Source organism: Saccopteryx leptura, chromosome 1 (assembly GCF_036850995.1).
Source record: "Saccopteryx leptura isolate mSacLep1 chromosome 1, mSacLep1_pri_phased_curated, whole genome shotgun sequence".
Lineage (NCBI taxonomy): Eukaryota > Metazoa > Chordata > Mammalia > Chiroptera > Emballonuridae > Saccopteryx > Saccopteryx leptura.
In genome coordinates, this window is record NC_089503.1 from 144,154,148 (window position 1) to 144,173,057 (window position 18,910).

General features: G+C 42.8%; 1 protein-coding gene and 1 pseudogene across 5 annotated transcripts in view; one reads left to right on the forward strand and one right to left on the reverse strand.

The window, feature by feature from the left end:
- Positions 1 to 18,910, forward strand: part of OCLN (occludin) — a 60,719-nt gene that overhangs the window by 28,135 nt on the left and 13,674 nt on the right. For all 5 annotated transcript variants that reach the window (XM_066376778.1, XM_066376758.1, XM_066376768.1 and 2 more), the window contains exons 5-6: positions 10,671 to 10,813; positions 17,880 to 18,095. In XM_066376778.1, coding sequence (XP_066232875.1) covers positions 10,671 to 10,813; positions 17,880 to 18,095 — 359 coding nt within the window. The remainder of the gene's footprint in view (positions 1 to 10,670; positions 10,814 to 17,879; positions 18,096 to 18,910) is intronic.
- Positions 6,593 to 6,707, reverse strand: LOC136390327 (U6 spliceosomal RNA; annotated as a pseudogene).

Here is an 18,910-nt window from a genome sequence, read left to right on the forward strand (position 1 = left end):
TGTTCTTTTCATTGTAGGACATCAGGCGGACTTGGGTTTTGAGCTTCACATCATAATTTTGGTAATAAAGCTTAAAAAAAAAAGTCACAAGAGAAGAAAGAACTGTGGGAACCAGCATTTCCTATGTGACCATTACAGGCTGGCCACCTTGCTCTTCTCCTGACTGCAGGCCTTGCGGTGCGACACTCTTCTAGGAGAGACTGAGGTTTGCAGATGACTTCAGTAATTTGTCTCGGACTTGACATACTAATCATAATCAGCAGGACAAGTATTATATTTGTTGTTATAACTTGTATTTTTTGGCATGTATCTGTATCATTTTTCCCTCTGAAGAACCTTTGAGCCTCAGTTTTCTTTTTCAACAGAATTGGGGAAAATAGTATATTTTCTATCTGCACGCAGTTGGGAATATAATAGGAGTATGGGGAGGTTCACCTTAAATTACACGTGGATTTTTCACTGGGGGGCAGGGTCCGGCATTCCTAAACCCTGTATTGCTCAATGGTCAACTATATTTAGTAGAACAAACAGATTAAAATGATAATATATGTGTAAAATGCCTATCTCTACTACAGGTCAGCATACTGGTTATCAGTGAGTATGTTCTGCATGTCTCCTAATTTGCACCTTTTCTTGTTATTGCCACATGATCACGTCAGAAGGAGGCATAGACTGTTTGGAGAAGGCATGTTATAAACTTGTTCCTCCGTTATTAAGTAATAAACAAAATGTGTTCAACAAGATTCTTTTTCTAAGTAGGAAATACTTAAAGTTATATTTGTTATCTAGATAGTTTTATTTCTAGAAGTTTCTAAGGCTTTCACATTGTGATGCAACATTTATGTAGCACCTCTCCCAGTATTTACCCAACAAGGTAAGAGCTAATGAGGATGAGCTGACTGGGAGCAGAGAAGGGACGGGGTCCCTGATTGTTCTTTGTAGTCAGTCTTGGGGAGCTTTTGGTTTCCTCAGACTCTGATGAAGGCAGTCACTTTGTCTATTCATTTAATAGGTTTCTCTTGTATAAATGGGGAAAATACAAGTTCCATCTACAGATTTGCTGATTCTGTAATGATTAAAGGGCTTAGGACAGCCTGGGCCAGCACATCATTTATTAATGCCCAGTAAGTTTTAGCTAGAGTAAAAATTGTTCGCCTTTGCAATAATGAGCTTGAATGAGGGAGCTTGGGTAAGGGGACCCACAGTGTAAGTACATTTAATGTTGGTTGCAGTTTAACTTAATTTTTCTCTTACTTGTAAGCTTATAAGCTTGCTGCAAGTTCTGATAAGAACAGTCGTTTTTTTCCTGGAGAGAGTAGGCAGACCCTGCACACAATCTCCTTGCACACAGGATGGGGAGACAGATATGCATGGGGTAGGTGACTGGGACTTGGCAGTAGTAGTAATCAACATTAGATATTTGAAGAGCTTTTTAATTTTCAACCAGTACAAGCTTTTTTTGTGTGTGTGTGACAGACACAGAGAGAGGGACAGATAGGGATAGACAGGCAGGCAGGGAGAGAGATGAGAAGCATCAGTTCTTTGCAGCACCTTAGTTGTTCATTGATTGTTTTCTCATATGTGCCTTGACTATGGGGCTACCGCAGACCGAGTGACCCCTTGCTCAACCCAGCGACCCTGGGCTCAAGCTGGTGAGCCTTGCTCAAACCAGATGAGCCCGTGCTACAGCTGGCAATCTCAGGGTTTTGAACCTGGGTCCTCCGCATCCCAGTCAGATGCTTTATTCACTGCACTACGGCCTGGTCAGGCCAGGCATTCTTCAATGTAAAAGCAGTCCTGTGGTTTGCCAGCTATTGTTATACTAGACTAACCCTGGCTTCAGGTCAGTCAAAATGGAGCAAAAGTGCAAATCTACTATTAGTCATCTACTGACTGTTAGAACCCACCACCATAGAGGCCCTGGCTGGTTAGCTCAGTTGGTTAGAGTGTCGTCCTGTGTGCTAAGTTGTGGGTTTGATCCCCGGTCAAGGCACATACAGGAATCAACCAATGAATGCATAAATAACTGGAACAACAAATCAAAGTCTTTCTCTCTTTAACTGTCTCTAAAATTAATAAAAATAAAAAGCCTGACCGGTGGTGGCACAGTGGATAGAGCATTGACCTGGGACACTGAAGTCCTAGGATTGAAACCCCAAGGTTGCTGGCTTGAGTGTGGGGTCACTAACTTGAGCCCAAGGTCTCTGGCTTGAGCAAGGGGTCACTGGCTTGGCTGGCGCCCTCCAATCAAGACACATATGAGAAGCAATCAGTGAACAACTAAAGTTCCTCAACTATGAGTTAATGCTTCTCATCTCTCTCCCTTCCTGTCTCTCTCTCTTCCTGTCTCCCCAACCTGCCACCCTCCCCATTAAAAGAAAAGAAAAGGGGTGGGTGGACAGGCAAGGGCATCCTGGGGAACCGGTTTGGAGAGTTATAAGGAAGGTGTGGTAGGAGGTACAGCATGTGCTGAAGCTGGTGATGTCTTTGTGGTTCTCTGAAAGCAGGAATTCCTAGATTTCCAGTAGTACGTAGAGTTAATATTAGGTTAGCAATAGGTGATAGATATAATGGTCCATACAGGGCAGTTGTCTACTTTGGTCAGTCCTCAAACCTTAGCAAGCATCAGAATCGCCTGGAGGACTGGTTAAAGGTTAAAATAACTCACTGGGCTTCACCCCCAGAGTTCTCATTCAGGAGCTCCGGAAGGGGGCCTGAGAAAATGCATTTATGGTAGTTCCCAAGGAATGTAGATGATGCTGATCTGGGGGCCACGCTGAACTGCCACACTGGAGTAGACTGAAGAGGACTTCAAACTCTGGATGGTGACTGACCACAGGCTCTGAGGACTAAGGTGTTCTGTGCCTGTGGAGTACCTGTTGGTGTATCTGGCATAAGATACATGAGTATTAAAATACAGTCTGCACGAGGATTTCCGTTTCTACCACAAGGAAGCCTTGAATGATATCACTCACTGTGCACTGTATAAGGTTTCTCCAGCTCCCCTTACCCAAAGCTCTGTTAACAATTCATTGACTCCTAGGGAGTTGCAGAATTTATCCTTGTTGGTATATGTTAATGTTTCCCAACAGGCAGCATGCATTTCAGTTGGGGACATTGTGTCTGCTAAATCCTCAGTGCCATTTGATTAGCAGTCAATTACTCAGACTCTCTCAAACCTGATCTATGATCTCTTCGCTTGTGGTATTTGTACATTTGGGAACATATGTCTTCAAGCAGCCAAAGGTGGAGTAAATCCTGAGGGAACTTTCCAGAGGTAATTTTGAGGCTCTTGTTGGGGCAGCATCTTGTAGGTATAATACCAGAAAACAGGAAAAACGAGTTGGACCACTTACTGGTCTGAGAACTTGTAGGGCAAGGGTAGTGAAAGTGGACCCAGGTTGTAAAACTGGAGATGGTACTCTGAGATTAAGGTCCTCATCCCTCTAAATTCTCTGGTCTTTTCTACTATAATTACCAAGCAGGAAAAGCTTTTCTGTTTCCCTTCTGAGGGTGATGTTTCTACATTCTGACCTAAACAAAGGCACCTGTTGTCAAAAGCTGCTTTTATATTAGTCTAATAGGCAAATAAAACTCTTCAAAATGAATTTACCTCACATCTCATTGGGGTGTGGTGAGGAGTTAAGGCCATGAGAGTCCTTTTGTTACAGAGTCTAGCCAGTACCCAGACAAGATGAGGGCCTTAAGCCATATTTAAATTACTGAGGTGGCAGTGTGTTTTGTGAGGAATAATTGGCCTTTAGAGCCAGGTGGACCAGGGTTCAGGTCCCCTCGCTATCACATCACCTTCTGTGTGACTTTGAGCAAATTAACTTAATCATCAGGGCTCAATTTCCTCATCTGAAAATGGAGATACGGTAATTGTATCTACCCAGGCAGTGATGAGGAATAAGCACTCTATGCCAGTTAGATGCCGGTCGAGCCTGACTCTGTCCCTTGAGTGAACTAGTAATGAAGACAGGATGAAGAGAAGCATGGGAATGGCTGTCATTGCTCTGTTTTGCTTGTACTAATTCAAACTTCAGATGAAGTTGTTTTGCATGGAGAGATGTGTTTTCCCCAAACTTTGTTTTGGGGGAGAGAAGATTTTCTTTCAGAGAGCCCTAAAACATCCTACCTTTTTATTTCATCTCTTAGAGGGGTCCAGGTGACAGGCTGCCCACGAGTCAGTAGCATTCCCACGCATGACTGTGTACATCGCCTTGGTCCTGGGTGAGGAAGGCACAGTGATGACAGGGTTTTTTGGAGGGGCGCTGACTAGAGCCACCACCTTTGTTCTGTTGGTACCCCGCAGGGATTAGATTGTTTTCATGGACTCCAAGGAGTGTTAGGTGTTCTTACAAAGATTTTTTTTTTTTTTCACAAGTGACATAATCAGAACACTTCTAATGAGTTTAACTCAATTTCAAATAAAATTTTGTCCTCATCGCCTGCTGGGAAGATCTTTTGAGTTTACTTCGTTTTGACATTTCAGTAACACTTCTATTCTTTTCTGGATGGAAATAGGAATCACAGTAAAACTTTTCCTGTGTCTTCCCTCCCAATTATGTGTGCGTAGATGCTTGTCCTCACTGAATTTAGTCTCAAGAGTGAGTCTGAGTCACTGTTGGGTTGCTTCAGTGTATTTTTCCTCAGCATACCTGCCTTTCCTCCTGCTGTCTTATCTTTCCCTTTCACAGTCTGTACGGGGTGTGGGCGCCACTGGCACCAGGAAGTCTCCCAGCACAGCCAGGTGGGGAGCTGGCCGGGCCCTGCCCTGGGGGTTCCTGCAGCCCACCCTGGCTTCCCCACGTGGGTCTCGTCCCCCGTGGAAGGCCCTGAAGTTAGGAGCACAGGTTAGCCTCCCCGGCTCCTCTCTGCTTCAGAGCAGCTATTCCAGCATTCAGTCTCTAGAATGATTCACTCTCAAACTTTTCTTTCTCCTCAGTACTTAGTAGAAGACAAATCTTTTTTTTTTTTTTTTTACAGAGACAGAAAGAGAGTCAGAGGAATAGACAGGGATAGACAGACAGGAATGGAGAGATGAGAAGCATCAATCATTAGTTTTTTGTTGCACATTGTGACACCTTGGTTGTTCATTGGTTGCTTTCTCACATGTGCCTTGACCACGGGCCTTCAGCAGACGGAGTAACCCCTTGCTCGAGCCAGCGACCTTGGGTCCAAGCTGGTGAGCTTTTGCTCAAACCAGATGAGCCCTCACTCAAGCCGGCAACTTCAGGGTCTCAAACCTGGGTCCTTGGCATCCCAGTTCGAACTCTATCCATTGCGCCACCACCTGGTCAGGCTAGAAGACAAATCTTATCTTGTGTTTTCACTTCTGCCCATACTTTTTCAGAGCTGTTCTCAAGGTACTTGAGAAAAATTTTTCACCATTTGCTGTTTAGAATTAAGCCCAGTTTTGCTCAGGTTCTAAGTTTTTAAACCAATTTTATTTATTATTAAAATGGTGTGTGTGTGTGTGTGTGTGTGTGTGTGTGTTAAAGAACTTGAACTACACTGAGTCTTGTGGCGGTCTGGTGGAGATCACAAGTGAAGCTCAGAAGTCCTTTTTGTCCTAAGAGGAGACCAGGTTGAGGACTCCCTGTATAAACGACTATTACCTGCTCCCTCCCCTCGGGGCTTCCCCTTTGCTTCTCCTGTGCTTTCAAAGTAGCAGGTTTATACTCACTCTGTATTGGTACCATGAGAAAAAGTAATATTTTAGCTATTTTCAGAAGAAGTGAAGCAGAAAAAAGGGAAAAAATGATCTTACTCCTTGTTTTCTTATTTATTTTTTTGACAGAGACAGAGAGGCAGAGAGAGGAACAAACAGGAAGGGAGAGAGATGAGAAGCATCAATTCTTTGTTGCGGCATCTTAGTTTCTCATTGATTGCTTTCTCATATGTGCCTTGACCCTGTGGGGGGCTACAGCAGAGCGAGTGACCCCTTGCTCAAGCCAGCGACCTTGCACTCAAGCAACCTTTGGGCTCAAGCCAGTGACCACAGGGTCATGTTTATGATCCCACACTCAAGCCAGATGAGTCTGTGCTCAAACCGAAGAGTTTGGGGTTTCGAACCTGGGTCTTCCGCATCCCAGTCCGACACTCTATCCACTGCACCACTGCCTGGTCAGGCAATCTTACTCCTTGTATTACAAATATATTTTGCCTCTAGACTCTTAAGTTCCTGTTAAGGACAGAGTCTGCTTATATTCTTTGAGACTGGGTATGTTTTAAAAATTAACTTTATTGCGGTGACATTGGTTAATAAAATTGTATAGGTTTCAGGTGTGCAATTCTGTAATTCTGTAAATACATCATCAGTATATTGCATTGTGTGTTTGCCATGTCTGGAGAATTTTACTTATTTATTTTTTAGAGATTTTATTTATTCATTTTAGAGGGGGGGGAAGAGAGAGAGAGAGAGAGAGAGAGAGAGAGAGAGAGAGAGAAAGGGGGAGGCTCAGGAAGTATCAACTCCCATACATGCCTTGACTAGGCAAGCCCAGGGCTTTGAACTGCTGACCTCAGCATTCCAGGTCTACACTTTATCTACTGTACCACCACAGGCCAGGCCGTCTGGGGATTTTTTTTAAAATGTGAACCTGTCACAAATGTGTATGTCATCCTTTTGCAGAGATCATGCTAATAATTTTTTCTTTGTAGTCTTACAATTTTAGTATATGTTCTGTCAAAGCCAAAAGAATCTTGCAGTTTTTTGTGCATATGTATAAAAAAGGTTTAAGTAACCAAAGACCTGCTGGAGGGTGAAGGCAGTGGGCGCAAGCTAGTCCAGTCCTGCTGACTCTAAGAAATAAAGGTCAGCTCAGAGCAGCTCATTTAATAAGATGTTTGGATATACACAACGGTAGAACAGCAACACATGATGTTGCCTTTATGCAGCAAACTCCGTGTTCCTGGTTTGTGCCAGGTGCTGTGCTGGGCTTTGGAGACCCAAAGAGGAAAGTAGGAGACTGCCCAGGGAGAGGTGATGAGTTGCCGCAGAGGCTTTGCAGGGAGCACTGCCTTTAAATCCCACATTACCACTTACTAGTATAGGTTTTTGGGAAACTCTCTGAGCCATAGCTTCCTCACTTCTGAAAAGGGAGTTAATGGTTTTTACCTGTAAGGTTGTGCCTACTAAATGATGTATCAGTTCAGTATTTGGCACATTGTAAGCAGGCCGACAAGGGTGGCTTTCAGAACGGTGGACTGTGTCGGTCAAATAAGTTTGTAAATATGATCTATATGTTTGCTCGTTTATAGTTTGCATTGGGTGTGGGGGACAGGCTGTAAGCAGGCCAGGTGGTTATAGCCTAAGACTTAGTCTTAAGACTAAGCTTTTCCCCACACCCTTGACTGTTGCATGATGTGGGGTGGTGCACTCTCATGAGGAATCCCATTATGCCTCAGATAAGTGACTTTGTATCAGAGACTTCCTTGTTTGTATATATTGTATTAAAGGTTTTGATTTCTACACTATAAAATGGGGCAGAGGAGTTCATGCAGGAGGAGAGCAGAGAAAGGCCACATGGAGGAGAGGAGAAGCAGCCAAGATGGCAGAGTGCTGAAGGAGAAGCCAGTTTGTGCAGAGAGAAGGAGATGGGGAACAGAGATGAATGGGGCTGGTGAGGTAGAAACCTTTGATTCCAGGAAACTTGGATAAGTCAGTGGCTTTGGGAGCCCTGAATGGAAAGGGAAGTGTTTTCCCACTGTGTGTATTTCTTGCCCGCTGGGTGCCCTTCTTGGCTCCATTGTTTCATTACCAACTGTCTGAATCAAATGCTAACCTGCACGGGCGTGGTGGCTGTGATGGTGGCCGGGCCTGGCGGCTGTGATGGTGGCCGTAGGTAGGTACTGGCTTTACAGACTGCCTATTGAAGTTAGAGATGTGGGAGCAAGCCATTATAGTGTGGGTAAACAATTGTTGCAGTGCGTGAGTGCTGTGGGGGTTGGGAGGTTTGTGTGCACAGGTGCTTGGGGAGATAGGACAGATAGGGACCTCACCCTGCAGGGACACATGTGGAGAACCTCCAGGAGGTAGTGGCAAGGAAAGGAGGAAGGGACATTCCATTCCAGGCGGTAAGAAGTCTCTACAAGGAGAGGCACCCTTTTGTCAGGTTTTGGTTTCTGGTTTGTCAGAGTCAGTAGGAAGCCCACAAGCTTTAAGCCTCTGCTAAAGCTTTGAAGGGGAGGGAACTTGGGGAAGTGTTAAATGGGTTTTAAAGAAAAGGAAGTCTTTTCAAACCAGAATAAGAATAGGCCTTTGGCTTGGCAGAGCATTTGCCTGTGAAGTTCTGTGATGCTGTCAAGATCTAAGGAATTCACTGAGGGAGCCAAGAATGGTCCCACCAGTCCCTCCTGTGGTGGGATCTGAGCATACTCCCTGGCAACCCACCCACTGGCTTCCCAGTGACTGCCAGTCTCTACTTTCAGGAGGAAATGATTCCATTCCTTTCTGGGAATATTAAACAATCAAGAAGACCTCTATGTCCTTAGGGGGGTGGGTAAATAAATATGTCGTCTGAGATAATGCAGTGATAGGAAAAGAACACGTCATGTTCCTGCCATGCTTGACAGGAAACAAGATGTAAAGTGTGTGCATGGCAAGGAATGATACTGAACCTAAGCTCAAGGATGCATAATAACTAAATAATCCAATTAAAAGTCTGCTGTGAGCCTGACCAGGCGGTGGCGCAGTGGATAAAGCGTTGGACTGGGATGCAGAGGACCCAGGTTCGAGACCCTGAGGTCTCCAGCTTGAGTGCGGGCTCATCTGGTTTGAGCAAATCTCACCAGCTTGGACCCAAGGTCGCTGGTTTGAGCAAGGGGTTACTCGTTCTGCTGAAGGCCCATGGTCAAGGCACGTATGAAAAATCAATCAGTGAGCAAATAAAGTGCCACAATGAAAAATTGATGATTGATGCTTCTCATCTCTCTCCGTTCCTGTCTGTCCCTATCTATCCCTCTCTCTGACTCTCTGTCTCTGTTAAAAAAAAAAAAAAAGTCTGCTGTGATAGTCAAATGCTTATTAAAATTTTTTGTTTAGACCCAATGGCTTTAATTCCAGAATCCAGCATCTTCTGAATTTTTATAAATATATTCATAAATTAGGCACTGTGTGCTCAGTGTGATACCTTGTCATGTCATTTAATTGTCAAAGCAACTTTATGAATTAAGTAGATTGCCTATTTCTTACAAATGGGCAGGCTGAGGCTTTCTAGAATTTGTAGTTGGCAGATCTGGAGTAAACTCAGGTAATCTGATGCCATTGTTCTCATCACCAAGCTAAAATAGTCCCACCTTCCTTAGTTTTGAAAAGTTGCTTTTTTTCACAATAATTTATGGAGTTCTTTTTAATTTTTCCCCATGCTTTATTTTATTCCTTTACTTTGAAACAACCCAATGACTTATCTGGGTTTAGTAGTTATTTTTAATCAATTGTAGTAGAGTATTGTGTAAAGATTTTTAGTTGACATTTAAAGAGTGTTGGATCTACTTCATGAACTAACAATGTTGGGAATCTAATTGGCTGTACTTATTATATTTAAAATTTTCTCCCAAAGGTTCTCTGGGGAATCTTTCATGTTAAGAAAGCATAATCTCTAATATGTATTCCTTCTTAGGACAAACAAACTCTAATATGTATTCCTTCTTAGGACAAACGAACTTACTTATAGGAAAGCAGAGAGGGCAGCAGCAATATTGTGACCGTACTGTAAAGGCAATTAATAATAGCGCCATTAAGAATGTACCTTGCCTGACCAGGCGGTGGCGCAGTGGATAGAGCGTTGGACTGGGATGTGGAAGGACCCAGGTTCGAGACCCCGGGCTTGCCAGCTTGAGCACGGGCTCATCTGGCTTGAGCAAAAGCTCACCAGCTTGGGCCCAGGGTCACTGGCTCCAGCAAGGGGTTATTCAGTCTGCTGAAGGCCCGCGGTCAAGGCACATATGAGAAAGCAATCAATGAACAACTAAGAAGTCGCAACGCGCAATGAAAAACTAATGATTGATGCTTCTCATCTCTCCGTTCCTGTTTGTCTGTCCCTGTCTATCCATCTGACACTCTCTGTCTCTGTAAAAAAAAAAAAAAAAAAAAAAAAAAAAAAAAATGTACATTAAGGGAGACTACATAAATCTGATTAAAGAGGTATGGCAGAAATCAGTTTGAGTTTCTCAATTTCTTCTGTGTGAATAGATTAAGAAGAACCTATGTCCTTTGGCCTAGCTAAGAGGTGTTCCAAGTGTGGTCCTTAGACAGCAGCATAAACATTACCTTAGAACTTGTTAGAAATGAAAATTCTCACCCTAATACAGACCTAGCCTAGTAAAATGAGATCAGTCTTCCTAATATGGGGGAGGAGCAATTACCATGGATAATTATTTCACCTAATCACATCAGGATGAGAATCAGGTAATTGGGATTTTTTTTTCCTTCTTTGTGATTCATTTTGGACTTATTAATCTAACAACAGCACCATTTATGTGTTTGTAAAAATACTGATTTGACTGTTACCACTAATAATAACAAGGCAGTCATTACAGGTTAATAGTATATATTTAATGAACCCAATAAAGATTAGATCATTTTATATGTTTTTTTCTTCCATTTCTTCTCCCTTTTAGTTACAGGCTAAATGATATCTATGTCTCCTGGGCTGTTTCTTTAGGTTAAAAACGTGTCTGCAGGCACACAAGACATGCCTCCCCCTTCGGACTATGCGGAGAGAATGTATACTCCTGTGGCCTACTCTTCCAATGGTAAAGTTAATGACAAGCGCTTGTATACAGACTCTTCCTATAAATCAACACCGTAAGTAGCACCTTCTTCTGATAGAATGAATGTTAAAAAGGAATATTTGCATGTTTATAAATCTGCTGTTTTGTGCCATGTGTCTTAAAAAGATTGAATTGTTTGCATAAAGTCTGGAAACCGATCTGCATTGTTGGTAGATGTCTAGGGTTATTTGGAAGATCAGGAGGGTGAGACTATGAGGTGGGGTCCTCTTCCCCTTCGAAGCTAAAATGCTTTTCTCTTGATGATTTACTAGATAAAGGGTAAGTTAGGTTCTTTCACTCTAGTAATTCTTTGCTACTTCTGGTTTCAAGTGGAGGTGTGGGTAAAAGCATGTTACTGATTGATGCACAACTAAGTGCATTTCTCAGTCTCTCCTTTTGCCTATAATTATTAGATCTCATTAGAGTCAAGGGGCTTTAAAGGCTAGGAATAAAAGATAAAATTTACTCAAGGGTCTTAGAGTTTGCGAACTGGAGACATAGCTAGGCAAAAACCTAGAAGTGTTTCAAAGAAGAAAGAAAAGTTAAGAGGTGTTACAGCGAAAGTCACATCCTTGAGAGGAATCAGTCCTGTGTTCTTAGCCCTCGAACTGGTCCAGGACATTTATCAATCAGATGTCAGGCAGTCTGGATGATGGGTGCCAGGTGGTCGGGAGGATCGGCACCAGGAGGTCTGGTCACGTCCTGAGTCTTTTCGGGAGTAGTTAGAGGGTTATCTGTAGGTTTGATGTATGTCTGGGTATATTGGCTCAGGACTGGAAAGTTCAAAAGTTTTAAGTTCCCAGTCAAGTTAAGAAAAAGATAATTTCTTCATGCTTCAACCTTCATTTATGTTAAATAATTTAGCAGCATGGGTAAAATGGGTCCATTTTATATTTTCTCTATCTTTACTCTTTCCTCAATAGAAAAGGGAGATTGCTTGTTGATTAACCCTGTCCATACGCATTTTTATTAAACTATAAGGCTTCATTTGAATTCAGGAATTCGGAGATCTCCTTTGCTGTGCTAGAGCTGCCATATTGCTGGTAAAGCCTCTAGGTTTTGTTTCACATATGGTGTAAAAAAAGTCTCATAGAGAGTTTCTGGCCTCGAGTAGGTGCCATTATGGTTATTGAAATGGTGTCCCCGCCTGGCCTGTGGTGGCACAGTGGATAGAACGTCGACCTGGAATTGCCGAGGTCACTGGTTTGAAACTGGGCTTCCCCGGTCAAGGCACATACGACAACAAGCAAGAAATAAACAACTAAAGTGAAGCAACTATGAGTTGATAACTTCTCATTCCCAACCCCCCCCCCCCTAAAATCAATATATAAAATCTTAAAAAAAAAATGGTGTCCCCATAAAGCCTAATTCTAATTCATCCTAATGACTAGTGAGAGAAGGATGTTGGAGGTATTGTTAAGCAGTGGTGGGATTCAAATAATTTAACAACTGGTTCTCTGCCCTAATGACCGTTTTAAGTATTAAAAAAAATGATAAAAAGAGTAAGGAAAGTAAATTTGTGATTTTCACTTTGGGCGGCTGCCCAGGTGCCCACCTTAGAGAGAACCCTGATTACAAGTGCCATTTTAACAACCGGTTCACCCAACTCAACAGAAAATTAGACATCAGTTCTGCTGAACCAGGGCAAGCCTGCTGAATCCCACCATCGGCTTCAGGTATCCCGGTACTTCCACACCCACTTCTCTGCAACGTGCTTGGGTGACACTTGGAGGTGGAAATAATCAAGTGTTTAGATACTTGATATTTGCACTGATCCTAAATTTCCCCCTTTAGTGGGCTGAGTTAGGTAGAGAACCCCTCTGAGTGTATAGTTTGGGTACCTGGAACTCCGTAAGGTGACACCATCCCCTGAGTTAATTACAGAATCAGTTTGAAAACAATGGATTTATTATTACCCTGGAATGGAATTTGGCAACAAACTGGCCGTCTGCCTTATCCTCCATATATTTTGCTTTGATCTGCAGACTTGACCTTGCTGTTCATTTCGGTTGGGAGTGATCTGGAAGAAGAGCATTTTCTCTATTCTCCTTTTTCTCTTTGGATTTTAACAAAAACCAAAGCACTTGAGGCTCTTAGAGTCAAAGGTACATATTAGCGATACAATCCATGTGAAAGTTTCAAGCTAGGATTTGTAGGACTTTCACACATGTAAATAAATATCTATAATGCATGTGACCAAGTAGGCCTCTAAATTAATTGTAAGGCCTGCATGATTATACCGCATTCCCATGTGCTGTTCATTTTCATGAAAACCAAGATACTTCCACAAATTTACTTGGAACGGTTTAAAATTTTTAATTATTCTTGAGTAAGCCAATACGTTCAAAATGTAAAATTTAAAAGGAACAAAACAGATCTCTAGTTCCTCTCCCTAGAGGCAGCTAGTATTACCAGTTTCTCTTATAGCCTTCCAGAGGTTATTTTTATTATTTTATTGACCCCAAGTCAGGTCTCCTTACATCACCATTTATTCCCCTTTATAGAGATTATTTTTAATTAAAATATACTGGCCAAATGTGAATATTGTTGTTGTTGTTTTTGTGACAGAGATAGAGGGACAGAGAGGGACAGATAGGGACAGACCGACAGGAAGGGAGAGAGATGAGGAGCATCAACTCTTCGTTACGGCACCTTAGTTGTTCATTGATTGCTTTCTCATATGTGCTTTGACCAAGGGGCTATAGCAGATCGAGTGACCCCTTGCTCAAGCTGGTGACCGTAGGCTCAAGCTGGTAAGCCTTGCTCAAACCAGATGAGCCCACGCTCAAGCCGGCGACCTCCGGGTTTCGAACCTCGGTCCTCTGTGTCCCAGTCTGACATTCTATCCACTGTGCCACCACCTGGTCAGGTGGTTATTTTTTTCTATACAAATACTAGCATATTAAATGCCTTGTTAGCAATATATCTTGGAGATAGGTCATACTGGTATTCAAAGAGTTTACTGATCTGTTTCGTAGCTATATAATACTCCATCAGTAATTTTTTTTTTTTTTTTTTTTTTTCATTTTTCTGAAGCTGGAAACAGGGAGAGACAGTCAGACAGACTCCCGCATGCGCCCGACCGGGATCCACCCGGCACGCCCACCAGGGGCGGTGCTCTGCCCCCCAGGGGGCGATGCTCTGCCCATCCTGGGCGTCGCCATATTGCGAACAGAGCCACTCTAGCGCCTGAGGCAGAGGCCACAGAGCCATGCCCAGCGCCCGGGCCATCTTTGCTCCAATGGAGCCTTGGCTGCGGGAGGGGAAGAGAGAGACAGAGAGGAAAGCGCGGCGGAGGGGTGGAGAAGCAAATGGGCGCTTCTCCTATGTGCCCTGGCCGGGAATCAAACCCGGGTCCTCCGCACGCTAGGCCGACGCTCTACCGCTGAGCCAACCGGCCAGGGCTCCATCAGTAATTTTTTTAAAATTAATCTCATATTGATGCACAGTTTTCCCCCAATGTTTTGTCATTACAAACCCCTGCAGGGAATAAACTTGCACATTTATCACTTTGCAACTATGTGGATGTATCTGGAAGAAAAATGTTAAACGCAGTTACTGGGTCAAAGGAAATTGCATATTTCATTTTGATAAATGTGGTCAAACTGTGCTCCATAATGGTTGTGCCAGTTTATACTCTCAGTCTACACCCCAGAACTCTTTTGGAGATCTCGAAAGGACAAATGTGATGATTAACTTTAGAACCCAGAAGAAGGGGAGGATGGAAATGGTGCTAAGGAATACGAATGTAACAAGCTCCCACAGCACCTGATGTGTGCAGTGTGGTGGAAGGACCTTGCAGCCTCTGGGGAGTAGTAGATCGTCCAGTGCGGTCCTGGCAGAGTACTGCATGCTCTGGAGGATTCTGAGTGTGTCCACTGTGGAAGTAGGGATGCACATAGGCTCTTTCTCACCATAATGTCCTATGCTTTAGAATTTCAAGGCAGTTAAAGTTAATCCTGGATTAGGTGACAGCAGAATTTAGCTGAAGGTGGTTGCTTTTTCACCCTTTCTCAGTTAATTTGGGAGAGCCCTGTTTGGTACACGCCCTACTGTACTGTCCACACCCATGGTGAATGAACCTTAATAAAGCAAGGAAGTTGATCATTGACACTATAGAGAGCTTTCAAGGCAGGATGACACCTTAGACTGACAAATGAGACAGACCATTGTTTGTTAGTAGCAAATAGCCTGGTGGGATAGCCTGGTAGGGTAATCTGTTAGGGATTTTGTGCAAGTTGTGGTAATTCACTGATTCAAATAAGTCCTGGGGATGGGGCTACGTCAGGCATGGCATGCTCCGGGGACTCAGAAAATATCAGAGCTCTTGTTGTTATGTTGTCTTTATTCTCAGTACAGCTTCCATGTCACAGGATGGGTCATCCACGTTCCCCAAGCTGCACTGATCTTCCAGCTCAGGATTCGGAAAGGGGAATTTCCTTTCCCAGAGCTTGCATATCAAATCAATTCGAAAGATTCTGATTGGCCATTTGGGTCATTGTCATCCCCAAGGTCAGGAAGATGAAGTTCTCTGATTAGCAAGGTTTAGTTACTCTCCCCAATTATAGTTACAGTTCTAAATACCATGTGTACAGTGGACATCATTCTGACAGTTCAGACCCTGATGTTGATTATGCACTGTTTCTCCCTCACGATACTGAATGCCATTAGAAAACAGAATTCTTGCGACTGTGTTTTTAATTCAGTAATTACCTTGAACTCCTGCCATGTACACAGTACTGGGCCTGGAGCCCTGGGAATACCAAGTCCATGCTCTCATGAATGTTGCAAACTAGCAGGGGTGGAAGAAAGTACACAATAACTCAATTGAGAATTGAGGCAAGATAAGAGCAGCAATGGCATGTTGAGGGTGTGAGAGAATAAAACAAATTAATGAAGAAGCAATCCAAAAGCTACAAAAGGGGGGACCTTCTGGACCTGGAAGACTGACATGGATACTGAGGGAAGTATGCAGCTGGTTACCTGTTGTGCGCTGCATGGATTTTGACCTAATAGGACTTTTATCTAAAACTAAGCTTGAGACCTTGGCTGGGTTTGCTAGTTGGTCAGAGTATTGTCCTGACACGCTTATGTGTCATCCCGATACATGGAGGGTGCCATCCCTGGTCAGGGCACATACAAGAATCAACCAATGAATGCATAATTAAGCAGAACTACAAATTGATATCTCTCTCTCTCTCTCTCTCTCTTGCCTTTCCTTTTTTTAAAACCAATAAATTTTTTAAAGTTAGTTCGACGAAGCATTTGAGATCTTGCTTCCTAATATGTCATGAGTTTGGCTCAAATAAACTCATAAAAATTCTAAAAAAAAAAACCCCATACAATAAAATAACACTGACAAAAACACAATGTTTGAAGAATATTGAGAATACACATATTCCCTAGCTCTTAAATTTATATATACTTTTATTGCTAAGCATTTTGTTTTTAGCTTTTTTGCTGTATTAAGTATGTTACTGTTTAGTATTTCAAAGGGTGTGGGAAGAGGGGAGGTGGAAAACTTCCAAGGTAAAATTTTATAATATTAATATCTAATAAAAAATTATGCGAGGAAGCCCGCTTTAATGTTTTCTTTTTTCTAATTTCTTTTGTCCTTTAGCATCTCCCTTCTGGCCCCGCCCCCTTAATAAACCCTACGCATGCACGCTAAAGGTTTTGTTTGCCACCTCAGAGCAAGAAGCATGCATAGTACCTGGCAATTTTGGCAGTGCGTCTAGGAACTTGTTTAATTATTAATATTAACACATGGAAAAAGTCACATTTTCCTTCCTAAATATGGCACACAAAGCCATGTTAACCTGAATAAATTTAGAAGAAATAAACACTCCCCCAACTATACACACACAGCTTTAGACTTTGACAACAGTTAGAATCAAGCACTTCTGGGTCACCCAGAAGAGTAAATAAACCTTGTTGTAGATAAAGTCCGAGATTACAGTTTCGGTAAGTTGAAAAAAATAAGAAAATCTTCAGATGTCTTTAACGGTTGATTTGAATATAAGGCTGATGTTGGGAAGTCTCAGGTGCTTTCTTAGTCTCGCTTTCCTTCTCTTACACTTCTCCCGCTCTGCTACAAGGGAAAGGGAAACTGCATTGCTGTTACTCAGTAGTTCACAGTTGCCACAGCTCTTGGTATTTTATTCCACGTTAGGTTTTGGTTGTAAGTATGTGGCAGAAACATATGTAATGAAAAATCGGGTGCACCATTGAATAATTGCAGTAGAAAAATAAGTGTAATGGTAACCCTTCCATTCCATTCATTCTGTGTGGCTTCAGGATTAACAAAGCAACTGAAAAAACAAACAAGTCTTAATGAGCTTTTTCATGTATTACAATATAAAGCTTTTTAGATTTTTAGTAATTTATTAAAATTATAAAACACTTTATTGCAAACAATCAAAATACATTGTCTTTGAAGTCTTTTGTTCTTAATATTTTACTTTTTTAAAAAATTTGACTTATTTCTGCAGTTTGATATCATACTTTTTCTTTTTTGCTACAATTTTTTTCCTCATTAAGAGAGGTTTCAGTTTCTAGATTGAACTTTTAGCATTTTTAAGTTTTCTGAGATATCTTGAAAAGAGAATTGCTATAAAGGAGTCTAAAGTTAATGTCACAAAGATCTGTCTCTGAGAGTCAGCTTCCAAAGTTAGATACGTGTGTGCATTCCTTTTCTCCACTCAACATTCCGTGCAACTCGAAGAACCTGTAGAAAAGAATCTGACCATTATTTTCCTGACAGCCTTTCAGGAGCATGTTTCTGGCACAGGTCAGGTAAACATGTCTTCCAGCTCAGCCCGAACTAAATGAAATCTTAGACCCGTTTTACTTTGAAGCTTACAAATGGGCTCCTCTTCTATGGGAACCTTAAAGCTACTTGTGTGTGTTAGAGGATCTGAACTGGTGCTACGTTGATCGCAGGCCTGCACGAGGGGTCTGCTCAGAGCATGTGAGCTGCTTGAGTGAAGGTGTCTACATGTGGATATCTCCTAATAGTTACTGTTGCAGCCCTTTGTGCTAACCGGCAAAGACTTGTAGCGTACCCAGTGATCACTGAGAAATAATTCCTGTTTTATTAGGGTGCCTGAAGTGGTACAGGACATTCCAGTGACTTCACCTGTGGATGACTTCAGGCAGCCTCCTTACAGCAGCAATGGTAACTTTGAGACACACTCAAAAAAGACTCCCTCAAAGAGAAGGGTAGGCAAGTCAAAGCGACCAGAGCAGGACCACTATGAAACAGACTACACGACCGGCGGCGAATCCTGCGATGAGCTGGAGGAGGACTGGATCAGGTACCGAGTCACCTCTTGTGCTGGGACCACCTGCACATCTGACAGTCGCGTTTCAGAGCTGTTGCCTCCTAAACAGGTGGATGGTATCACTCCACTTTTTGCCAACCAGGACTGGAGATGGTTGTTTATGTTTTCTTCTTAGTACTCTTTTGCAGTAGAGATGAATGTGGAGGGAATATGTTTAACCAGGTCTTACAAGCACTTCCAACAGCTCCCACAAAATGGCTGATAAACTTCACCAGGGCTCTTGCTTTTCAGTAGTCAACTAAGAAAGGCCTTTCAAATAAATAAAATACAAGTGTAGAGAAACTATTTTATTTTATTTTTGTGACAGGCAGCAAGAGACAGAGGGAGGGAGGACAGATGGGGACAGACAGCCAGGAATGGAGAGAGATGAGAAGCATCAATTCTTCGTGCAGCACCTTAGTTGTTCATTGATTGCTTTCTCATATGTGCCTTGATGGGGGGGGGGGGGGGCTACAGCAAAGTGAGTGTTAGAGGATCTGAACTGGTGCTACGTTGATCGCAGGCCTGCACTAGGGGTCTGCTCAGAGCATGTGAACTGCTCGAGTGAAGGCATCTACATGTGGATATCTCCTAATAGTTACTGTTGCAGCCCTTTGTGCTTAGGTGAACCGGCAAAGACTTGTAGCGTACCCAACGATCAAGCCAACGATCTTGGGCTCAAGTTGGCAACCTTGGGGTTTCAAACCTGGGTCCTCCTCATCCCAGTCCGATGCTCTATCCACTGCACCACCGCCTGGTCAGGCAAAATTTTATTTTATTGATCATAAAATTTCCAGACCAGTGCTATG